Below are 15174 nucleotides of genomic sequence, written 5' to 3' on the forward strand. Positions count from 1 at the left end.
AGGGAGACTGTCTCAAGAAAACAACAAACAAGCTGGTTGTTCATGCCTGAAATCCTAGCTACTCTGAAGGCTGAGCTATGAAGATCAGCCCAGAAAGAAAAGTCCATGAGACTCTTATTTCCAACTAAGTTAAAAAAAAAAATCTGGAAGTGGAGATGTGGCTCAAGAGGCAAAACATCAGCCTTGATCAAAAAAGCTCAGCAATGGTGCCCAGGCCCTGAATTCAAGCTCCAGAACTAGCATCTCTCTCTCCCTCACCCTCCCTCTCCCCCCCCCTCCCCGCCCCGTGTCTCTCATACACACACACAAAACCACAAAACAAAAGAGAATTTTCTCTGTGAATTACCAGAGTTCCAATGCTTAACTCTTCAGTACAAGAATTCAAAGACAACTGCATTCTGTCTGGGTAAGGTAGAAGAAAGATGGAAGCAGAAGACTATTAGCTGACAACACGGTGAGGGTGCAGCCTCCCAACCTACCTGTATGTCACAGTCAGGCCGAAGATTCAGTTCTTCACAGCATTCCCTGGATATCCTTAAAAATATATACTCTTTTGTTTTTTCTTCAATAGTAGCTTCATAAACCTTCTCTTTGGTTCCCTGGGTCTGTACTAACTTCTCTTTAGGGACTGGTAATAAATAAACAGCATTGACTTTGGTCATCACCAGTCGTCCAGCCAAAGTATCTTCAGAAAGTGTTTCAGTAAGCTTAAAACGACCAAAAAGCTGTCCATTCTGAGCATACTTTGCGCCCCCAGAAACTCCAGTGAGCATGAAGCTTGCTAGAATCTGCAAGTGCACTTTGAGGTTGAACCTGAATCAGAAGTAGAAAACCAGTTTGAATGTTATATCAAAACCATAATAACTAAATGTAAACATATCAGAAGTTAAATCTTCCCATCAATTCCACTTTACTCAACCAAGAACTATATATTCTTTCTGCCTTTAGTCGAAGTTGGACACAACAAAACTTTTAAGTGACCAAATGTAAATTATATAAAGACACAAACTTAGTTGTTAAATAACTATGTACATTTGGAAATACTTGAGATATTATAATAAAATATATTAATATAAAAACCTGTTTGAACAAACCAATTAAATCAACTGAGACTAAAAAGCACCTGGGACCAGAAGCAAAGATACTGCAGTAAAACTACAATAGAAGTTCAACTGATTGCTTTCCAGGTAGATCTTACCAAAAGATCCTACTCATGAGAACTTTCTCTTTTGACAGGTGCCAGTGACTCATGCCTCTAATCGTAACTAAGAGGCCCAGCCAGGAAAGCCCATGAAATGCTTAGCCACCAAAAAAATTAACCACCAAAAAGCCAGAAATGAAGCTATGGCTCAAGTGGAAGAATGCTAACCTTGAACCAAAACAAAAAGCCCAAGGTCAGCGCCCAGGCACTGAGCTCAAGCCCCAGGACCAGCACTAAAAAAGAATTTTTCAATTATGTTAATGAGTAACAACCAGCATAATTGTATGTGTGTGTGCACATGCATGTTTGAACAGGGCCTTGCTCTTGCTAGAGAAGTGCTCTACTATGTAAGCCACAACACCAGGCCTTCAGGGCTACAAGGAGCCAATCTTATGTGGGATACAGATGGAGGATGAAGCCTCCCAGACCTCAGCTGGAGCACTCCTTCACAGGCATCCATGAGTATGAGAACGTATGCGTGAAAGCAGCTCAGAGAATCAAGATGACCTTCAGTCAAGAAATGTGAGGTGAGAAAGATATAAACATTCTGAAAAGGCAGTGTAATAACAAGGCACATATTTTCTGCTTTTTCTCACTTCAAAATTTGAATGAAGAAATTAAGTTGTCTTAAAGTCTATATATTTGGTTGTAAGGAGGGTTCTTTTGTGTATAAATTTTGTGTTTTATTTTTTTATATCCACTTCCATTCAAAAACTCCTGAGTCTCATCTTGCATTTAAAAGAGCAATGTCAGCCTTAAAACACACAACACTTGCATTCTGCTGAAATTTTCCAGGACTTTTAGAAGAGCAGGAAGGAGGGAGGCAGGACTCACACTCACACTTGGCAGGAACTGAATCAAGACTCCCCAGGGAGCAAGTGATCTGCTCAAAGCTTTCTGCTCAGAAGTTGACTGATATGCATGAGAGATAAGCCTAAAAACGGGAATTGACTAAAACGTAATATGCTTTTAAAATTACCAATGAAACCCATTCCTTTGGCAATGATGATGAGATTATCTCAGAGTAAGAGAGAAAAGAGAAATGAATCAAGACTTCTTTACATTCTGGGTTAGACTCATGTCCAAATTCTTTATGGAGTCCTCAACCCATTTCTGCTTGGAGTTAGGACAGATCTCCTTGCCCAGTTTGGTCATGAAGCTTATGGCTTTCTGGGGACATCCACTATAGTGAGTCTTTTGTGGCCCTCTGGCCACTGGCTGGGGAATCCTCTTATTGGTCGGGACAGGGGCTGGTTCAGCAAACACCTGAGGACTGATGACTGTGAGCAGAAGGCACAGAAGCGCTGCACGGAGATCTTCATGGTGGAAGATGAGAGCAAGCTTCCCGAGCTGGTCCTGGACTCTGCTCTCCTCTGGGTATTCTCTCTGGATACTTATAGGGAGCAGAGTGGGTGGCAGCTTCTAGAGAATGCTTTGCCTAAACAGAGGGTTCTCCACGTTCCAGTTCCTCGCTCCCTGTGTTCGTTCATAGGTGTCCACTGAAGGGCAGAGCGAGCTCAAAAGAGGGTACTTTTTAATGGTATCACTGAATTGTTTTCAAATCTTCTTTTGTATACATGATGGCAAGAATGTCTTATAAATCCTTAAGAGGACAAAAACATTTCTTTAAAACACTAAGTTCTAGCTAGACATACTGGCCCACATCTAAAATCCTTCAACTTCAGAGGCTGAGGCAGCAAAGCCAGTCTTGGATATAAAAAAGACCATTACTCTAGACAGTCACCCACAGACCAAAGGAGGATACTCTTAGAAGAGGAACACAAAGGTACTCTGTCAATGTGCATCTGCTCATACAAAATAATATCTATCAAAATGAACTCCAGGAAATGGAAACAAGAGGTTTTCACTTTGTTGCTGCTTTTATTTTCTTTTCTTTTTGTCTTTTTTGTTCATTTATCTGTTTGGGGGATGATAAGGGAGAGCACAGAAATGGAGGGATAAAGGATGAACAAATAAATGCAACAGTGGTACCCACTAGATACTATGTTGAAAATCAACTGTACAACTTGTGGGTGGGGATGGGAAGGAAAATCTGGGAGAGAGCAAGGGAAGGGGTGACATTGTCCAAAAAGAAACATACTCTTTACCTAACTTATGTAACGGTAATCGCTCTGTACATCACCTTTATAATAACAATTTTATAATTTTTTAAAGAAAGATCCTGTTGTACAAAAACAAAACAGGAAGCCTTGCATAACACATACACGGCACATGTTTTAACTTTATTAAAGAAAGCACGTGTAATACAAGGTTTACTGTTCTTTATTCTCTGTACGAGATTATATATATATATATATATATATATATATATATATATATATATATATATATATCAAAAGGGCTGGGACTTTCTAAGAGAAAAAAGGTTACTTCTAGTGCATTCTTACCTGGGTGTGTGCCAGTACTGGGGCTTCAACTCAGGGCTTCATGCTCTTGTTTACCTGTTAAATGTCATTCTATCACTTAAGACTTTTTGCTAGTTAATGACAGTCTCTCTCAGACTGTCTGATCAGCCTGGCTTCAAACCATAACCCTCAGATCTCAGCTTCCTGAGTAGCTAGGATTATATAAATGAGCCACCAGTGCGCCCAGTTTTTAGTGTATTTGTAATTCACAAAGGACTTCTTTGCTACTAAAAGTGATGAACGGTTTTTTTTTTTGTTTTTGTACTGGTCCTAGGGCTTGAACTCAGGGCCTGGGTGCTATCTTTGTTTTGTTTTGTTTGCTCAAGGCTAGCACTCTATCGCTTAAGCCAAAGCTCTACTTTCTGGCATTTTGGTAGTTAACTGGAGATAAAAGAGTCTCATAGACTTTCTTGCCCAGGATGGCTTTGAATCACAATGCTCAGACCTCAGCCTCTTAAGTAGCTAAGATTAAAAGTGTAAGCCCCTAGTGCTCAGCTATTCATAACCTTTTTCTTTGCTCCTTAACTTGCCAACCACTGTCCCCCCTCCCCAAACTCCCTCTTCCACAGATTTCAGTGAAGACATACTCTTCCATCAACCATTAACCTGCCCTCTTCCTGTTAATCCACCTGTCAAATGGATACATGTGTTCAAACCCAGGATGCCAAAATTGAATCACCATCTGCCTTCCCCAAATGACTCCTAAACCAATGCTCCCACATATGCAACTTAAGTGGTAGCACTGTCGCCCACCTACATGTCCATGTCAGAACTGGATCATTCTTTTAAATCATCTTCCAATGAGACTTCTTAATCAAGTCTATTCTCTGCATCAGCAGAGATCTTTGTAAAATGCAAGTCTGATACTAAGTTGTTTTCTAGAGCTGAGGATGGAGCGGAGAAGCTCTCTCTCTCGCCTACTACGTGCGCCATCACACTGCAACTGTGGTGAAGTTGCACTTCCCCACAACTCCCTGCTCTATTCTCATAGCCTGTTTCCTTTAATTCACGTTTGTCCTACTTTTTCACCTGGCAAATCTGCTATCTACATAAATCTAATTTGGGGTCATCTTTGTCAAAATTCAGTTTCAATGTTGTCTGTTCATGAAAGCAGACAATTCAACTTGAATTGTTCAATTAGACTATACTACTCTCCTTTTCCCCCTCCCGTGGGACAGGATCTTTCTGGAGTGGCCTGTGCTTTCCTCTACCACAGTGCAGATTGCTTGATATCACATCCCTGCACTGTAGGCCTGTCTCGGGACTAGATTACCATTTGTGGGGCATTCAGCAATGTATCTTATTTACCTTACAATTAGTAAGAACTTGCCCTTTTTAAGTCCTCAGTACATTTTGTTCATTGAATTAATTATTCATTTCTGTAATAATCACGTGTTCCAGGAACCACATTCTTATTTCAACCACTTTATGTTATTCCCTCCCTCATAAATTCTTGAAATCCTGTAACAGATTCTCAACTGTTCGGCAATACATTAAAGTTTTACCATAACAACGGTTTTAGACTCAGCCATCCCAATATACTTGATCACGATTTAGCAGGCACAAAGTATTTATCCCACAATTTGAGCGTAGCAAAAGACTCCTCATGCAGCATATCATTGTGCTTTATAACAGAACTCTTAAGGAAGAGCGATAGATAAAAGTGAATACTGGAATAGAGCTCCTTCCAGGGAAAACACCAAACATTCAAGATCCAGACAGCACAGACTTGACAAGCTATAGACAACAGACTGCTAAAAATCCAATCATTCAGCTCTTAGGCATTAACATAGGCATTTTCGAAATTTAGTAATGCAGAAACACATAAAACACAAAGTATACCTTGTGATTAACAAACATTTCTTTCTTTCTTTCTATTATTGCCTTAAATCAACCTTAAGGCTTACATAATTCCTGACCATTTAGGTACAAGTAGAATAATAGCCAACCAAGTTTTCACAAATTTAAAACCATAGTTCCAGCTAATGAGAAAAACAGCTTGATCGTTATAGTAATAATAATCTCTCAACATTTTAATTTTTAAATGCCAGAGCTATATAGTAAATTTTGCTTTACGCCATTTCTACTACATAAACACCAAACATCAGTCAAAGGAATGAGACAATCCCTGGATTTACTGGAGCACAGCAAGAGAACAGAGGAGACCCGTAGAAGTGGCAGCCAGCTTCACGACAGAATGCACCCCTCAAATCAGCCTGTCCCTCAGCTGCTGCATCAAGAAGCCAAGCACAGAAACCTGACTAGGTGTGCCACAACAGGTTCAGTTACAGTCAACTTCTTTAGAAAATGACATATCTTGGAACTCAGTAGATTTCACTTCAAGGTAGATGGCTGAATGCATGTTAACATGTGACTGAGGTTAAAAAGAAATCCTAAAAGATTTGGAAGCTTTCCCCTAAAACTTAAAATGATATATAGTATGCTTACTAACTATACATTACTCACATAAAATCTTAAATTTTGAAGTTTTTACAAACTATCTCTTATTTTTAAAAAAAAAAATTGTTTAAAAATAAATTCTACCCCTCCTGACAGCTCATACCTATTCTAACTACTCAGAAGGCAGAGATAAGAAGGACGGCAATTCAAGGCCAGCACTGACAAGAAAAAGGTAGTGAAATCGTATCTCAATAAAGAAGCTTAGCATGATGATGCATTTCTGTATTACTAACTACTAAGGTGGCATAGGCAGATGTATCTCACTCCAGGGCCTGGTGCAGGCAAAAACACTCTGGCCTGAAACCCCAAGTTCCAACTCTGGTACCACCGAAAAAGTATAAAAGATAAATTCTATTGCTAAATTCGGGCTCAAGTCCAAATATATTTTGTCTATTTTTTTTTCTGATACTGGAGCTAGAACTGAAGAGCCTAGGCACTGTTTATTAGCTTTTTATCTCAAGGCAAGCCCTCCAGGAGCCACAGCTTTTTGGTGGTTAACTGTAGATAAAAGACTCAAGGAGACCGGGTGCTGGTGGCTGGTGGCTCACGCCTGTAATCCTAGTACGCAGGAGGCTGAGATCTGAGGATTGCAGGCAGGGCAGGGCAGGAAAGTCTGTGAGACTCATATCTTCAATAAATAACTCAGAAAACCGGAAGTGGCACAGTGCCTCAAGAGGTAGATGCTAGTCTTGAGCTGAAGAGCTGAGGGACAGCGCCCAGGCCCAGAGTTCAAGCTCCCTGACTAACCAAAAAACAAAAAAAGACTCATGGACTTTCCTGCCTGGACTGGCTTCAAACCAGGATCCTCAGATCTCAGCCTCCGAGTAGCTAGGATTATATGCATGAGTCACAAGCATCCGGCTATTTTGTGACACTGTTTGGGGAATGGGGAAAGGGAGTGTGATAGAGTCAGTGAGAATGAATGGAACATATTATAAACATATGTGAAATGGAACAACCCTCCCTTCTATACAACTAATGTAAGCTAATGAGAAAAGACTTTTAAAGTTACATTCCTACATACTATTGTTTTCTATCTTTAAATAGGCTCTCAAATCCTAGAAGAACAATTCTAGTAGTGACTTCGGTGGCTCTGATGATGGTCACTGATTGGTTAGACAAGCATGACTTAAGGCTGGGAAGATGGCTCAGTGGTAGAGCGCTTGCCTTGCATGCATGAGACCCTGGGTTCGATTCCTCAGCACCACATAAGCAAAAAGAAAAAAGTCGGAAGTAGCGCTGTGGCTCAAGTGGTAGAGCATTAGCCTTGAGCTGAAGAGCTGAGGGACAGCGCCCAGGCCCAGAGTTCAGGCCCCACGACCGGACCCAAAAAAAAAAAAAAGACACAATGGAGTATGGTGCAAGAACCAAATTTCACCTGTTGTTATACAGCCCCAAAATGAAAGAAAGCAGATATGCAATTCCAGAACATCAATGATAAAAAAAAAAAGGTTCGGAAGTGATGCTGTGGCTCAAGCTAGAGCGCTCGCCTTGAGCTGACAGTGCCCAAGCCCAGAGCTCAAGCCCCACAACCGACCAAAAAAAAAAAAAAAAGTTCAGAAAGTATGAAATATTTACCATGATCTTCCACAATGGAATTTGCTGAAAAAATGTTTTACCCCTGAATCAGACCATTTTGGTCAGAGGTTTCATATGAACCTCCCCAAAATCTAATCTTTAAAGTATATATTAGTTATGTTATTGTACCTAAAGAATTAACAATCAAATGTGAATCAATTTAAGGCAGCATTAAAAGATGAAAAACCATTATTTAAAGCCAGGTATGTTGACACATCTCTGTAATTTCAACACTGGGAGGGGGAAAAAAAATCACTTGAACTTGGGGGGCTTAAGACCAGCCTCAGTAGCACAGCAAAGCTGGGAGAAAGAAGGAAGGAAGAAGAAGACAAAGATGGAAAGAAAGGCAGGAGAAGGAAAATAAGAGAAGGAAGGGAAAAGGAGAGGGAAGAAATGGCAGCACAGTTGTATCACTAGCCTATCTTCCTCCTCAATGGTATGCCATGAACATCCTCACAATTTTAACATTCTTCAACAACATAATTTTAATAGTTGTATATTTAATCATATATTTCTATCATAACTAACCCATTCTTCACAATTGTTTGAAACATGAATATACAGACAACTTCAACTTCCCCTCTGATTTTTTCTTCAGTGATTCTCTATGCATAGCTTTATTTCATCAATATTTCACCAAAAGTTGCAAGTTCTAAAAGTCCTTCCTGCAAAGTGGCAAATACTCCTAAGAACTACACCACAGAGTTTATCAGCACTCACTTTAATCTGCTGATATTTTGAAGACTGCCCTCATCTTGACTTTGAAAGCCCTGCAAAGTGCTCTCAGTGTGAACTTTTGACCACTTAGTTGTTGGTTTTTGTTTTGTTTGTTTTTTTTTAAGGGTAGAACTGGGGTTTGAACTCCAGGTGACTTGAACCAGACCTCAATCCTTTTTGCTTCATTTATTTTTCGCATGTTTTACGACCAGACTAGCCTAGACTGTGATGTGCCTCATGTGACCCCTGTGTATCCAAGATCACAGGCGTGAGCACCATGTTCCTTGCATACTTACCTCCTTGAAAAGTAGCTGATCGCTACACAATTGTATAGGATTCCATTTTTTATCCATTCAAATGAATTTCTGTTTTAAACAGATTTTCAATAAAATAATCCACAAGCTTTTCTGGTCTTTTACTACAAATGATCTGGAAACTTTAATAAAATATTGAACAAATACTGTGCAAGTTACTATACTTTTTTTTCTTAAATTTGTAATACAGTATTCAAAAATAGTCTCCAACCTGCCCATGTAATTGTAACCCCTCTGTACAGTATGTTCTCAAATAAAATAAAATTAAATTAAAAAAAAAAATAGTCTCCAAGATTCTAGTAAGCTTTTGAATTCTATCTCAGACCAGTATTTATTAGGTTCTTTCTAAAGGAAAAAAAAATCTAGGACAATGTAATCAAAATACAGAGTAATGTGAATAACATATAATAAAAACTACCATCTTTGCTATTTAATAACTAATAATTTCATTAGAAAAAATCTACAGACACAATCAATAAAAGCTTTTTTTAAAAAACACTACTGGAGTTTGAATACAGGACTTTTTTCTTGCTAGGCTGGTGCTCTACCATTTGAACCATACTTCCAGCTCAACTTTTTCTTGGTTATTTTGAAGAGTTTGGTAGACTTTTCTGCTCCAGCTGCCTCTGATCTGTGATCTTCCAGATCACACTCTCTAAAGTAGCAAGGATTACAGTCAGAGCCACCAATGCCCAGCAATAAAAGCCTTTTCAGAGTCAATAAATTAGCCTGGCAGAGTGGCTCAACAAGCAAAAGACACTGAGTTCAATCCCTAGCAGAGAGACAGAGACAGAAAGAGAGAGTAAAGTTATCATAAATGACCAAGTAAGGCTCGGAGACCTATAATTCTAGAACATGGATAGGAGGCATGCAAATGTGAGGACAATGTGGGCGGGCCACAGAGCAAGACTCTGGCTCAAAAAGTGAAATCAAAGCATCATAAATGGGCCATGAGAGTCTTCAAATAATTATTACTGACTTTGTGTATTTTACATATTCAATTTGAAACTAGGTACATCTTGAAAATTAGATGTATTAACAGAATAGCTAAAGATTTAACTTATTTTTTCTTTCCTGAATATATCTTTAATAAATATTCAGAATCAACTAATAATATTGATAAGGTATCAATAAGGAACTTGATGGAAAAAAAAGACTAGACATTATGTACTTCAGAAAAATACTTTTTTAAAATGCAGTCATGCCTCATAGTGTGGTTCAATTATTAGGGCTTATCTTCATTTAAAAAGTAAAAAGTTACTACCCAGTATAACAATTTTCTCAACAGCCTTTTTTCATTTGCACTGTCATTTCTAAGATTATTTTTCCTAAAATGATCAAATAAGCTTTAAATTTAAGTACTTGGTCTTAACCTATGACATATGAATAAAATATAAGACATGTTAAAGCATTTATATGCTTTTCTAAAGCTGTTTGACTATCAAAAAGCTTTCTTGAAGACCTAAATCATTTCATTCTTTCAAAATATGTAATTTCCTTCATTTATATACTTATTCAACAAGTATTTTTTGAATTCTTTGTATGACAAACACTGGTGATAAAGCTTTCATTGTATTCTATTTTATTTTTTGATGCTACTGGGGTTTGAACTCAAAACCCCAAGCTTGTTAGGGAGTCATTATACCATTGAATCATACCTCCAACCTTTTTTTTTTTTTTTTGGACCTGGTTATTTCTAAGACAGAGTCTCCCTACCTTCCCTCTGTAGCTGAGATGACAAGCAAATACCACTAGGCTAGGCCCAGCTTTTTCTGCTGAAATGTGAGTCCATGGACTTTTCTGGTTATTCAGGAAACACTATTCTCCCAATCTCAATCACCTAAGTAGCTAGAATAACAAGCAATCACTACCACATCTAGCTTTTGGCTGAGGCCTCTCACATCTACGCCTGGGCTACCCTCAAACTAAAATCCTCTCCATCTCAGATACCTAAGCAGCTAAGATCATAGGCATGAGCCACTAGTACCTGGCTACCATAATGCTTAAAAGCAGGAAACACGGGCTTGCATTCCCTAGCACACAGCAAAGAGCTGAGCCTCTAACAGATGCTTAGAAAGATCTTGTGAAAATGAGCCATGTACTAAAATAAACATTGTTCTTGCTCATATTTTAAAGATTGAATACAGGTATTAAAGAATAATAATTTCACTACCTGTTTTCAGTTACACTCCTTCAAAAATGTCATCCATCCAAAGGTTAGAAAGCAAGAATGAACAGTATTTCTCAAGAACTTACTTGCTGACTTCTTTATACTGGGCTATCTCCTCAATATACAGGAGGTCATGCAACCGTGACTGATAGTTGGTCTTGGTCAATGATTTGTCTAAAACGGACTGAGTAAACAGCTGGTCAGCAGAGAGAGGAATTTGGTATCTGATAAGAAGGCTCTTCTCCAAATCAGTAGTTTCATTAGGTTCAAAATCTATAATAGTCTTAGAAGAAGAATCCCACCGCTTAGCTGTGGTTACTAGCTGTTGTTTTGCATGCATCAGGTATTCAAGATCTAAATGGAAATAAGAAACACATTTATAAAGGAATATAATGTTAAAATACATTACACATCTTGCTAAGACAATTTCAAATGCTAGAACTAAAAATATTAAAGGCAGAATACAAAAACTCAAAGAGTATTATCGAGTATTATTCCCAAATCAGAAACTTTTCAACATTCAACAAAATAATGCTATTAGAAATCCCATTTTTTTAAAAACCCCTTTTTTGTGCACGGGTCTTGGAGCTTGAGCTCAGGGCCTGGGTGCTATCCCTGAGCTAATTGCTCAAGTCTAGCTCTCTACCACTTGAGCTACAGCTCCACTTCTGGCTTTTTGGTGGTTAACAGGAAATAAGAGTCTTATGGACTTTCCTGCCCAGGCTGGCTTCAAATCTCAATTCACAGATCTCACCTCCTAAGTAGCTGGGATTACAGGTGTGAGCTATCAGCGCCTGGCAAGAATGTGGTTTACTCATCAGGTTGGACACACAGTAAATAGTTATTAATGGATTTTCAGCATTTAAAACTTAACTCTGCAGTGAAGAGAAATTTAATGTGTAGGAAGATCTGATAAATTCTTCCTACCAAGTGATACTATGTACTTCTCTCTTTCCCTCCTACTAATATCTGTGCTGTTAGAGAAAGAGGAGATCATATACTGCAAGGAGATATATCTTCCCTGTGTGATAAAGCAGAGTAAAGCAGATAAAGCAGAAGTGGGCTTCATGCAAAACAAAAGCAGTTTAGACAACACACGTGTACAACTTGCTGTGATGGGGTATGAGATGTCCTGACATTCAATGTACATACATGAAAACAGAACTAGGAAACCAGAGGGCAATGGTGGGGTTGGGATAGATGGAGGAATAATGAGAGGTGTATTGTACACATAAATTGACATATTGAATTGAAACCCATTTGTATAACTATTTCAAGATGCTTTTATGAATAAGAAAAATAAGATCCAATACCATTTAAACATCACTTCTGAGAAATTCTAGCTTTGTTTCAGTGAACTGACCCCTGTAAGTAGGATATAATATCGCAAATGGGGAACTGTTCAAATTTGACATCTCTGGGACAAAACCTATAGCGCACAACCAGTCCAGGATGAGAACCACAGACTCAATAAGCCACGCCTGCTCAGTGTGTAGAGCCTGTTACTTCCTTCTGGTTGGCAACTAATGAAAATAAGACTCAGACAAAGAGAAAAGACATTTCTCACTTGCCTCAATAGGCCAATACCTAGTTTTAATAGAATATAATTGGTAAGATAGTTTTACATCACAGGTTAAAATCTGAGAAAGAAATAAAAAAATTCAGGCCAAGATCAGTCAGTGACTCTCAAAAGTAAAAAGAGAAGTTAACCTAAACTATCTTTGAGATGAGAATATGGCCATAACTACCTTGTGGTGCTTAAGAATAAATTAAACTTTATTTTATTTATTCTTTTGTCAAACTCAGAATGTTCTAAACCCAGGGCCTCACAGATACTAGGTAAGAACTCTACTACTCAGCTACACACCGTCCCTGCTTTTGCAAATCTTAAATGTTACATACATATTCTAAACATGTAAGTATAGTCATCCCCCAAGAGACATTTCTCTATATTAATCAATATCCTGGTATCTTCATAAAAAAAATGAAATCCCACTCAGGTACCGGTGGCTCACACCTGTCATCCTAGCTACTCAGGAGGCTGAGATCTGAGGATCAGAGTTCAAAGCCAGCTCAGGCAGGAAAGGCCTTGAGACTCTTATTTCCAATAAACTACTCAGAAAAAAGCCAGAAATGGCATTGTTGGTCAAATCATACAGCATTAGCTTGTGCAAAAGAAATCTCAGGGACAGTGCTCAGGCCTTGAGTTCAAGCCTCAGAACTGGGCAGGGGGGTTGGAGGGCAAGAAGTGAAGGGGAAAGGAGACAGGGGGACAGATAGGGGTAGAAGGGGAGAGAAAGAAAGAGGGGGGAAAGGAGAGGGGGGGGGGAGAGGAAAGATAAAATCCCATATGACATAGACTCTAATTTCTAAACTTTGTCTCTATTTTAATTATGACTCAAATGGCAACATGAACACAATGATCACCATCAAGATGTAAAGATGATCTGCTAATTAAAAACTGACAGTCTGAAATAATGCTGGAGCTAAACCCATAATCCTAGCTACTCAGGAGGCTGAAATCCTAAGGATCCCTATTTGAAAACAGCAGGAGCAAAAAAAAGTCCACCAAAGTCAGAAGTGGAGCTGTGACTCAAGTTGTAGAACATGAGCCTTGAGCGAAAAAGCTAAGAGACAGTGCCAGGCCTTGAGTTCAAGCCCCAGTATAGGCATCAAAAAAGAAAAAGAGAGATAGACATAAACAAAGAGAAAAAAAGGGGAAAGGGAAAAGAAAAGGAAAAGGAAAGGAAAACAAGCAGGGCCTAGAAAAATCTAAGAGGCAGAATGCTTGATCAGCCCACACAAGAGAGCCTGGATTTGACCTCCAGGCTCTAAGAATTCAAAAATCAAACACCCTGAATTGACCATCCATCTTTGTAGTAGCCACACAGCATGAGTTTTCTAAAGTACACTAAACACATCTTCTTAATCATTCTAAAATTCATCCTACCTATTCCTCATTAAAGCATATACAGAAAGTATTTAAACTATGCATAGTTTATTCCTAAATACACATACCATCACTAAAGATTAGCTGCTTATTATCATCAAAATAAAAGATGTGCATAGCCAGGCGCTGGTGGCTCACGCCTGTAATCCTAGCTACTGAGGAGGCTGAGATCTGAGGATCGCGGTTCAAAGCCAGCCCGGGCAGGAGAGACCCTGAGACTCCTATCTCCAATAAACCACCAGAAAAAAAACCGGAAGTGGCGCTGTAGCTCAAGTGGTAGAGCGCTCGCCTTGAGCTGAAGAGCTGAGGGACAGCGCCCAGGCCCAGAGTTCAAGCCCCATGACCATCCAAAAAAAAAAAAAAAAAGTGCACAACTTTCAGTCTTAATTCAAGTCAAAAAGAGAAATAGCAATAATACAGGAACAAATCAAATAATTATCTCTTTTAACAAATTAAAATGCCAAATATTGAAGAATGTATTCAGAAAATCTTTACTGTTTGGGCATGGGAAATTACATTTTTAATTATACTTGCAATTGTATTTTCTTTAAACTAGATCACAGCGTGCTAAAATTAATACTACGTTCCCAGACTTAAAAAAGCCTGTGAACAGCTAGGAAGAACTAGTTACTTAAATAGTTGGGACAACAAACCTAAAATATTAGATTTGTTTTCTTTTGAAGTACTGGGGGATTAAACACAGGCCTCAGTGTGCATTGCACAAGCATCCTATCACTTGAGCTAGGCCCCCAACCCTGGGAGTCAGCCTTTGAGACAGGATATCTCTGCATCCCAGTCTGGCTAGGAACTTGCTGCACTTCTGCCTCGTCTCCCAAGCACTAGATTACAGGTGCGTTAATTATACTTGTAACCTAAAAGAGCATTCTGTCCCATATACAAATCAAATTATGCACAGAATATAACTTCTCCAGCTGCACTGGAAATTTTCAATTGGGAAATATGGCAATTTTTGTCTATTCCCATCTTCATTTTAGGAAACTTCTAAATGTCTTGAGTAGCTAGCTTTTTCGCTCAAGGCTAGCACTCTACCAGTTGAGCCACAGCTCCACTTTTTGCTTTTTTAGTGCTTATTTGGATATAAGAGTCCCACAGACTTTGTTACTGGGTTGGCTTTGAACTTCAACCCTCAGATCTCAGTCTCCTGAATAGCTAGGATTACAGACAGGCATGAGCCACTGGTGCCTAGCCCAAATGTGCCTATTTTTCAATGACTATAAATGCAATATAGGACAGAGGAAAGCTAGGTCAACAGAATGAAGAATCTTGAAAACAATCAAAGGTGGGGCTGGGAAGGTAGCTCAGTAGTAGAGCGCTTGCCTTGCATGCCTGAGGCCCTG

The 15174-nt window shown here is 39.0% G+C and overlaps 1 protein-coding gene across 4 annotated transcripts in view; it reads right to left on the minus strand.

Moving 5' to 3' along the window:
• The window catches only part of Helz (helicase with zinc finger), a 147158-nt gene that overhangs the window by 63056 nt on the left and 68928 nt on the right, over positions 1–15174 (minus strand). For all 4 annotated transcript variants that reach the window (XM_042702566.1, XM_042702567.1, XM_042702568.1 and 1 more), the window contains 2 exons: positions 10953–11220; positions 480–813 (listed from right to left, as the gene is read on the minus strand). In XM_042702566.1, coding sequence (XP_042558500.1) covers positions 480–813; positions 10953–11220 — 602 coding nt within the window. The remainder of the gene's footprint in view (positions 1–479; positions 814–10952; positions 11221–15174) is intronic.

Source organism: Dipodomys spectabilis, unplaced genomic scaffold (assembly GCF_019054845.1).
Source record: "Dipodomys spectabilis isolate Male_0828 unplaced genomic scaffold, ASM1905484v1 ptg000329l, whole genome shotgun sequence".
NCBI lineage: Eukaryota > Metazoa > Chordata > Mammalia > Rodentia > Heteromyidae > Dipodomys > Dipodomys spectabilis.